The sequence below is a fragment of the Pundamilia nyererei genome, unplaced genomic scaffold (assembly GCF_000239375.1).
Source record: "Pundamilia nyererei isolate P.nyererei 1_Seehausen unplaced genomic scaffold, PunNye1.0 scaffold00029, whole genome shotgun sequence".
In the NCBI taxonomy this organism is placed as follows: Eukaryota; Metazoa; Chordata; class Actinopteri; order Cichliformes; family Cichlidae; genus Pundamilia; species Pundamilia nyererei.
The window spans coordinates 2932459-2941719 of NW_005187430.1; the positions used below are offsets into that span (position 1 = coordinate 2932459).

General features: G+C 40.8%; 2 protein-coding genes across 7 annotated transcripts in view; one reads left to right on the forward strand and one right to left on the reverse strand.

Moving 5' to 3' along the window:
• Positions 1-2329: 2329 nt before the first annotated feature.
• coa8 (cytochrome c oxidase assembly factor 8) lies at positions 2330-7365 on the reverse strand. Of its 2 annotated transcripts, none has more exons than XM_013909706.1 (5): positions 7218-7365; positions 5976-6173; positions 4232-4295; positions 3029-3119; positions 2330-2599 (listed from the first exon to the last, which is right to left on the reverse strand). In XM_013909706.1, exons 1-5 carry the CDS (start codon positions 7344-7346, stop codon positions 2479-2481), a joined length of 603 nt encoding a protein of 200 aa, XP_013765160.1. In that variant the 5' UTR covers positions 7347-7365; the 3' UTR covers positions 2330-2478. The 2 variants fall into 2 exon arrangements, with proteins under 2 accessions (XP_013765160.1, XP_013765159.1); XM_013909705.1 differs by having other exon boundaries at positions 7212-7365.
• Positions 6185-9261, forward strand: part of bag5 (BCL2 associated athanogene 5) — a 9618-nt gene continuing 6541 nt past the window's right edge. The window contains exons 1-2 of one of the 5 annotated variants that reach the window (XM_005728603.2): positions 8487-8766; positions 9005-9243. In XM_005728603.2, coding sequence (XP_005728660.1) covers positions 9212-9243 — 32 coding nt within the window. In that variant the 5' untranslated portion in view covers positions 8487-8766; positions 9005-9211. Of the gene's footprint in view, positions 6640-7476; positions 7536-8407; positions 8459-8486; positions 8767-9004; positions 9244-9261 lie in introns of those variants that run through there. The other 4 variants (XM_013909704.1, XM_005728605.2, XM_005728602.1 and 1 more) reach the window with 4 other exon arrangements.

Below are 9261 nucleotides of genomic sequence, written 5' to 3' on the forward strand. Positions count from 1 at the left end.
AAAACCACCTGATGTCTGGCTGGGGGGATTTTAAGACCTCACCATTAACCAGCTCTGGGAACCTGGAAATAATAACAAAGTTGTACTCATTGCTGTGCTCATCTGCAGAAGTGAAGTAAAACCTGCAGCCATTAAAATCAAATCTGCTGCAGCCACACAAAACTGTCATTGCTACCCAGCAGCACTCAACCCACCCATCTGGGCCGACAACAAGCTGCCTCAGGTGTAGCAAAGGGGGTGTTTAGCCCTTAGGGAGGGGCCCTGCAGGTTGTCATGAGTGCACCTTTGGGTGTATTAAACGTTAAACATGGCAGGGCAGAGAAGAATGCTTGTGTATTTCCGTGCAGACTGAAAATGTGTAACTACATACCCCCAAACTGCCCCAAATCTCAAAATATCCATAGATGCTTCTCAGTCTTTTTGGTTTCCCAGCTGTGGGTACCACAGTGAGATCCACTGTCCCCCTAAAGCTGTCTGCGCAACACAGGCAGCTTTCACAGCTCTGACTCCCCTCTGAATATCAATGAAAGGATACAGCTAACTATCACATGACAAATGGTCATCATCAAGATTTAATCCCACCGCAGTAGCCGACAGAAGCTCGTTTCCACAGGCTGACAGGCGTGTTTTAGTCGGGTCCGTGTCGCTGTAAGTTTGTGCTGCTTTGTCCGAGCTATATAGTGTACAAATGATTAAACCTGAAGAACCAGTTAAACCATACTTTCTTGTAACACAGACCAAACCTCGGGGCCAACTCCGACCTAGCACTCTAAATGAGTTAATGTGCTTGCGATGTCTAATTCCTGCAACTAACGTAAACACCGACCACAGAACAAGCAGACAATTCCATAAAAAAATGGTTACAAAGACTACATAACGTTAGTAGTATACATACCTATGTTTTGGTAAATGACACTTTAAGAAACGCGTGATAAGAGAAGCAAGTGGCTTATTAGCTATTAACAGCATTCCAAGTAATACACGGAGCCATTCTTACCGTTCTCTGGGACATCCGTTGCCAATGTAGCTCGACTTCAATGTTCCTCTTCCCCTTTTAAATCACGTCTTTTCTAAATGGGATTTTTTCTTTTGGCCGACAGCCCGTGTAGAGTGTAAAAGAAGCGTAAGAAATATACTAAGTTAAAAAAAAAAACACAATTTCCACACTGTCTTTGTCTGGTAGGATGTGTTTTGCCTTCTGACGCCGGGCTTCACTGCATCAACCTCGTTAATGTTGACCAGCTAGCTACATAGCTAATCACCTAGCTATCTGTCAAAACAGCGATTTCAGTCAGCCGTTCAAGAGAAGCGAGTATTTTCCGCTGCTTCCATGACAGGAACTGCTCTGTCAAACTAGCCTGACAAGGGCTTCATGGGGCGGAATAAAAAGTTCATTAGTCCCCCTTGGAGATGACAGCTCCTCAGTGCTGTAGCTGGCTGAATGACTAACCGCACAGTACGCGAAAATGGCGTTACCCGGCACCCCCCTGCTCCTCTGGCAGCACTGATGTCATCCAGGCCAGATTAAAGGGAAAGCTGTGGTGCGAGTTCAGGCTCCATATTTATTACCGGAAAAACAAGAAGCACAAAGTGCATGGTGCACAATACTCCTATATATCTACTTAAATAAAAGTAGCCTATGCCTATAATGGTAAAATTGTTAAATTGGAGGTTAATTAGATATTTTATGGTAGAGGTTAGAGGTAGGCAGATCGATCCAAATATTTGAATTGTGTCGAATAATTATTTTATTTATTCGGAAATAAAAAGAAAAAACATCAAACATGTACTATGAAATGTTTGTCCCTTTTTGTGTTAACTGTCACTAGTTTTTTGTAGCCTACAATACAGTTAACCCAAAGTGCTTTAGAGACAGACACATTTACATTCCAGGTCTCAAAAATATTTAGACCAAATGATTCATCTGGAAAATAACTGTCCATCCATCTTCTGTTAAGGGGCTGCAGGAGGCTGGAGCCTTTCCCAGCTAACATAGGGCTAAAGGCGGGGTACACCCTGGACAGGTCGTGGTCTGTCCCAGGTCTTATAAAGAGAGAGAGACAGATAACCATTTACACTCACATTCTTTAATTTCTTGTATTTATCGTAGGTGGTCAGCACCGATCTCACTGAGAGGATATCACAGGTTGTCTTTGTTTTGACACAAACTGGGTGTAACAGTTGAATCTGCTTTATAATGTATCTATAACCCCTGCACCAAGAAAAAAAACCAAAAACCCTCTTGACCAAAGAGACCGTGACATAACAATCCATACTTTAAACTATTAAAACATGATGAAAACTATTAATTAAAAAGAAATACCTCACATGTTTTGCTTTGCTTTATTTTTTCCAGAATAATTTACAGTCATTTGCAGAGCCTGAACAAACATGAAGCAGTAACAGAAGTGACAAAAATATAGCCAAGGCATTTGATATTTTGACAGGAGGGTGGGGGTGTGTGTATTTTCTTTGCTATCAGCTGGTAGGAGTGCCGTTGTTCTTGCTGCTCTGTCTTTCCGTAACTGTCCTCCACATACTGTTTAGGGTGACTCGAGCCAAGAGCAAGGTGATGGTAAAGTTACGTCTGTACCATTCCCTGAATACACAAAAAACAGAATGTTTCACTTTGCACAGTGTAATAAATAAGCTGATATAAAGATTCAAACGGGCAAATGCACAATAACACCCGAAGGAAGAAAAGGGGAACATTTGTGCTTTGATGGAGTTTAAATTGAAACGACAATAAATATAACAATCAAAAGTCAGAGATTAAATCCCACACATGCTGCTGAGGTGATGTGTGTGGGCGGAAAGCTTTGCCAACATGAAGACAAGTCAGCCACTTTGCATTGCTAATTCACACAAAACTTCTTCATAGCCTGTGAGGTTTGTTGTTCTTTGCCGATCAGTTAATGCAGTGCAGTTAAAGCTCACAGCTGCTGCAGAGGGACATTGAACAACCCAACCACCCACCCACTCACTTACTCACCCACCCAGTAGCATCATGGGAGACAAAACAACTCACTTGTTGTAATTTGCATGTCGTACTCTGTTTTTGTCCAGGAAGCTTTTGTAAAACGTGGCCATCTCTTCGCTGTTCAGGGACCGCCGTCGTCCTGAGGGAAGGAGGGAAGACACAGCAGACTGCGTTATATTCTCATTAGGATACATCTCCCCTGCAATTCACCAGCTGTTAGAAAAACAAACTGCTGTTTACTGTGCCTCCTGAGGGGTAGGTTACGAAGCAAGTTCGACAAAGCCAGGGTTTCTTTGTGTTGGCTGACTTGACCAAAAAAACCTCAGTCAGCGATAGTAGGCATCACACCAGTGGTTATTAACTCTCCCTGGTAACCCCGGCTTTCTGTGCTCACATAAAAAGGGCTGTCTGATGTGTTTTTTGACACTTCAGACAGCACCTGATGGGTCAACTGAGCACCACTTACTGCAATCAGAGACATTATCACATGAATGGGGGATAGAGGTCTATTAACAATGTTAAATAAATGCAGTAAAATGCAACCCTGGTGCTGCAAGTATGAGTAATGCTGCAGAAAATTGTTAATTTAGTGTTTTGATCATCACAAGAGCTGAAAGCTTAGCTTCAATGTTTATCTCTGATGTCACAGCCACACATCGGTGCTCTCGCTGTGTTCAGCTCTGACAATTCACCCACAGCCTAACGAAGGAGACGTGGGATTACTTTAGTTTACTAATGATAAACTGCAACTCTAGCATTGATTTTTTTTAAGGCTTGGTAGACAATGAAAAAAAAAAAAAACACCAACAAAAAACTAAACATTTTCTGCATCGTTATCCAAATATGAATATTTGGAAAGTCCAGTGATAATATGATGTAGTTTGAATTATCTGTAACCTCACAGCTGAGCTTCATTCTGCAGTCTTAAGCTCTACAGACTGCAAATATTTGTATTCATTTAGCAGAGACTCAATATTGTGTTTGTAAGACACTGTAACTAAAAGAATTTGTGAAAACCTTAAATCGGAACTCTAAAAATAAACCGGTACAAACCAGGGATGTGGTCAGCATAAGTTACCATGGTGATCTAGCCAGGTATAAAGGCGGCCCCTTCACTTACATCAAGGTCGACTTACATCACTCACCCAGTAATCTTGTTTCATAGTACACCCATCTGAGCTGGTTAAATACTGTCTAAGTGCAAACCCAACCAACAATGTGAAATATTCAGAAAAGGCTGCATGTCCTCACCGTCCTGATCACGCAGAGTCAAGCCTTTTGCCTTCAGCTGTGAAATGATAAAAGCTTCTTTTTCCTGCAGACAGTGTAAAACAAACAAACAACAAACAAACCTTTTAAGATTTAACTGTAACTTTAAATTAGGTCATTCTTAAAGTTAATTAAAAGGCCGTTAAATCAGATTTGGACTGGGGTCCACATAAAACCTACAGTCAATTATTCCTCACTGTAACCTCTTACATAGCTGGGCCCTAACAGAACACATTTGTTGTGCAATGCCGCCCTCTACTGGTGAAATGATTTTACACACATACGAGCTCAGCACACAAAGATTAATTACATCCACTGCTATTACAGTCTCCATTAATAATGATGGAAATTACAGCATGATTCTAATGCAAGTAGGAAGTTGGCAGGGAAGATAATGCGGTTAGTGGACTTCATCGTGTTTAATTTAATTTCCATTTTATTTTTAAGAAAAGTGAAATAACAAGCCGACAGGGATCGCTCACCTGGTTTGGTTTTGTAACAGCTACAGATGAATTTTCTTCTAATATCAATTTGATTCATTGGATTTAAGCGGCAGTACGGCATGGCTGCATATGAAATAAATAGCAGCAGTAGCAGGACAATATGAATCATCATGGGGCGATCGTGGCTCAAGAGTTGGCAGTTCGTCTTGTAATCGGAAGGTTGCCAGTTCGAGCAGTCCGACAGTCTCGGCCGTTGTGTCCTTGGGCAAGATACTTCACCCGTTGCCTACTGGTGATGGTCAGAGGGCCTGCCGGCGCCAGTGTTCGGCAGCCTCGCCTCTGTCAGTGCGCCCTAGGGCAGCTGTGGCAACAATATAGCTTGCCATCACCAGTGTGTGAATGTGTGTGTGAATGGGTGAATGACTGAATGTAGTGTAAAGCGCTTTGGGGTCCTTAGGAACTAAGTAAAGCGCTATACAAATACAGGCCAACAATTACCATCATAAATATATATTAACTGTAATAAATTGGAAGACATCATCTTTATGCTCTCAGGACAATATCACAAACAATTTAGGAATTTAATTTAGGAGTAACTTTCAGTTTCTCTGCAAAGACTAAAGACTCCACTTCCTCTGTGATTAAAGGTTTTCTTGGAGCACATCAACTTCCCACTCTTATTCATACTCTGAAATCACCTGCCCCACAATGAACCAACAACCGCTTCTATGACTGCTTTACACCACCCACCACCTTTCAGCTTATTTTCAGAAGGGCAGAACAGCCAGCACAGTCTTAACTGATGATCTAACTAGCCTTAAATGAATTTTATTCTCTTCCAAACTACATGTCATGTGCTCAGATGACTTAAAAGAACCAATTTTATCACAACTTTCTAGTTTTCTATGAAAATATTAACATCTCAGGAGGGATGTCGACTCACTTGAGTGTTTTGTTTTTGGGATTTGGGAATATTCTGTCTCCCTTCATTAAAATGAAGCTACCATAAAACGCGAGAAAACGTATAAATAAAGCAGGGGATCGAACAATTAATTCCCCCATGGTATCTTTGTTAGTTTCCATCTCAACAGTTAAAAGCAGCACTATGCGTGCTTCTCTCTCTACACTGTGCTCCCTATTTTTAGACAATACCCCCCTTACCCTCCATAGGGACTGGCTTTTCACCCCACCTACAAATGAGACTTCCAAAAACTAGACAAACTAGTTTTCAGAGGCCAGTCCCTGACCCCAGAGAAACACTTTTTAAAAAGTATTTCAGTAACCTTGCTGAAGGTGATGTTCTGCTTGGCCCAGAAATTGTGGTTCCAGTCCTCTGTGTCCTGCCTCAGGTTTCTCAGCCGTTTCTCCAGCTCTGTTTCATTCTCCGGGATGTGGTAAATAATTGGCCGTATGTTGGAGAGCGAGTTTGGTGGACCGACCCAGTCATGTGTGGAGCTGGGTTCTGGTCTATATGTAGATCTCTATGTAAAAAAAGAAGACACTACTGTAACGATGGGTTCAGACAACACAGTATCAGCACAAAAATAACTTAACGGGAAAGATACAGGGTGCTAACACAAAAGTTGAGCGTAGAATTGCAGGTGACAACAGTCAGAAGGCTGAAGATGTCCCAAATTTCACCTATGCAAACCCCATATGACAACGATGAGGTCATCAGACACAAATACATGTAGTTTGAATTCCACATGCAAAGTTAGCATCACCAACACAGCCACATCTGTACTAATGAAAAATGCAGATATCATCTGGAACTCAGGTTTAAAGACAGTCTGCTAAAGACTGACACTCCACACAGCAGATGCACATCACGTGGCTTTAAATGGGCAGTGACCTCCACCAGACAGCTTATCATTACCGAGCAGACTTCAAGATGGAAACAGCAGCGAGGAATAAAAAACGCTCCAGGGCCAAGAGACGAAAAAAGAGGTAAAACAATCCAAATGCAAAACACTGGGTCAGCAAATTCAGTCTGATTACTGACAGGCATATCAATGCACGCTTATATGTAAAGTAGATGTATTTACATTTTTAAAGAAATACTGTATTATTAAACAGTCATTAAACATCTGCAGTTACAAACTCCAACAAATGCATGTAATTTTGAAAGGGTTAAAAAAAGTGAAATCTAAGAAGATGTATTGCTGGACACTTTAGGTCTTAAAATATAACTTTAAACCATAATATTTTAAATTGTTCTCAATTATTTTCCTACAAATACTTATACTACAACTGTATCATTAAAACAGACGTTGTAACACCGATTTAACCCTAATAAAGTCTAAAGCACTGCAATATATTTTTGTCAATAACACTTTATTTCCTGCAACGTTTAAAATTTATTTTTAAAAAACAGCTTATTTCGTACACACGTCTTTAATGTGGGCATAAAAAAATGGCGCCACACGTGATCGTCAACAACAACAACCCGGCCGTCTATAGCTAACAAATGGCAGCCCTTTAAACAGTGTATAAATGTAATAAATTGTCATTATACAAACATTTACTGGCTTGTCCTTCTGGGTTGCCTGTTTGGAGCTGCAGAGCCGACTGCTACCTGCAGATAAGCGGAGACTGGAAGGACAGAAGCTCCTCCATGTCGACCGTCTCGCAGCTGCAGCTGTCCTGGAGGCCATTTTTGCAAGCCGACTCTAAAAAAGCGACTTAAATAAAACAAATCACGCCAAAAACCACTAAACAGCACAAGACTGAGCTCGAGGACACAACCAAACTTTCACTGAGCTCGTGCCCTTCTCTGTACAACTGCCTGCCATTTGGTCACGTGAGCCCAACAAGGAGCATGGATGCGCTCGGCAATCTCACCGGTAAATCCCGGATTCACTTAAAAAACGACAACAGAAAAAAGGTTTCTTGTCAGTTTAGGATATTCTTTAAATGTAAGACTACAGAAAGAGCCAAAACAGAAAGTAACGTGGGGAATAAATATATGTCTATGTTATCTATTTGTTTATTTATTTAAGCTTAAGTCACATTTTTTCCTTATTAAAAAATAAATGAATTGAAAAAACGGCTGTAGGGGTAAAAGAAAAAAAAAGAGGTCAACCAGATTAGATGTTAGGAATATACATATGTAGTCACTATGAAGCAAAAATCCCCACTATATTTATTTTTCCTCTGCTGCAGCCCTTCCTATGTATTGTATTATTATTATTATTATTATTATTATTATTATTATTATTATTATTTTGTATACTACTTCTAATACTATATTTCTAATACTATATTTATATACTATATTTCTTCTAATAACTATATTTCAGTGGTAAATGTTGCATTTTGTACAGCAGAGTCAGGTTGAGAGGGGAGCTGAGCTAAGGATAACAGGCTGAGGAGGAGGAGGAGGTTTGTCTGGATCCTGCTTGGAGCAGACGAAGTTGAGCAGGGCTCAACGTAGCTTGATAAATATCATTATTGTCGAATTAAACTTGAAAACCACATGGATTATCTGTGTAGGTTTCGCTATTAGTACTTTTACTCTCACAAAGTATCTAAATGCCTATTTCGTTCTGTTATTGAATTGTTGGAGATGCTAGATTGTTAGTTAGGTTTGTTTTTTTTTACTACACAATAAATAATGCTCGTCAAACTTTTTTGTTAACTAAGTTAAATAGACTAAAGTAAAAGTTAAACAGTAGCAAAGTCAGGGTTTATCTTAGCACCGTTAAACGACGCGGAGTCATGACCAAATGAAGCGCGCCTATTGCTGGTCGACCAAAATTTGCACAAGGTTAAAAATAGTAAAGCTGTTTATCCGAATATTAACAGGATTATGCGATTTATTTTACATCCGCATATACGTGTCGTGCGGTAACTAAACATCGACTTGTATTTCTTATTTGTTAACATCAATAAAACAGTGATGTAATGGCGTCTCTTCAATATTAGCGAGGAAACACAAACTCCGTGTTAGTTCATATCCTCACGAACTGTAAAGTAAGTACTCGAAGGTAGCTAGGTAGGCTAATGTTTAGCTTTAGTCACAGGAGGTGCGCACTTTTCCGCAATAGTTCCGATGGCTGTACGCTGGCTATGCAGGTAAGAGCGAAACTGTTAAAGAGAGGTGGCGGTGTTGATGTATTTACGCTGAAAAGCCAGAGTTATTTGGCTGAGGTGGGGCTGTGTCAGGTGATCATCAGTAGCTAGCTTAACACACTAACAATGGCATTCACAGGGGAGTGTCTGCTGTAAACCGGTTTTTGTAATGGCTGTTTCCATTTAAGCGTTTCATGAGTCCTTGGTAGCATATTTATTTTTAAATTAAGTTGTTTTAAAGGGCAGCGGAGGAAGGAATCTGGTGGTAGAGGCTGTGGGAGGGGCGACAGCAGCCCGACCGCAGTCAGTCAGTCACAGTCAGTCGCTGGATACTGAAGCTGACCGCAGGAGCATCGAGATCTCCCGGATTTCGGCTTTATCCCTTTGGATGCATCTTTCCTGCACGAGCCGCCCAGCATTTGGCTGATGGAAACAGACATCCGTGAAAATGTGCGCGAATGTGTTCGGGGTTTTGAAAAGGTGAGAGGAATGCTGCTG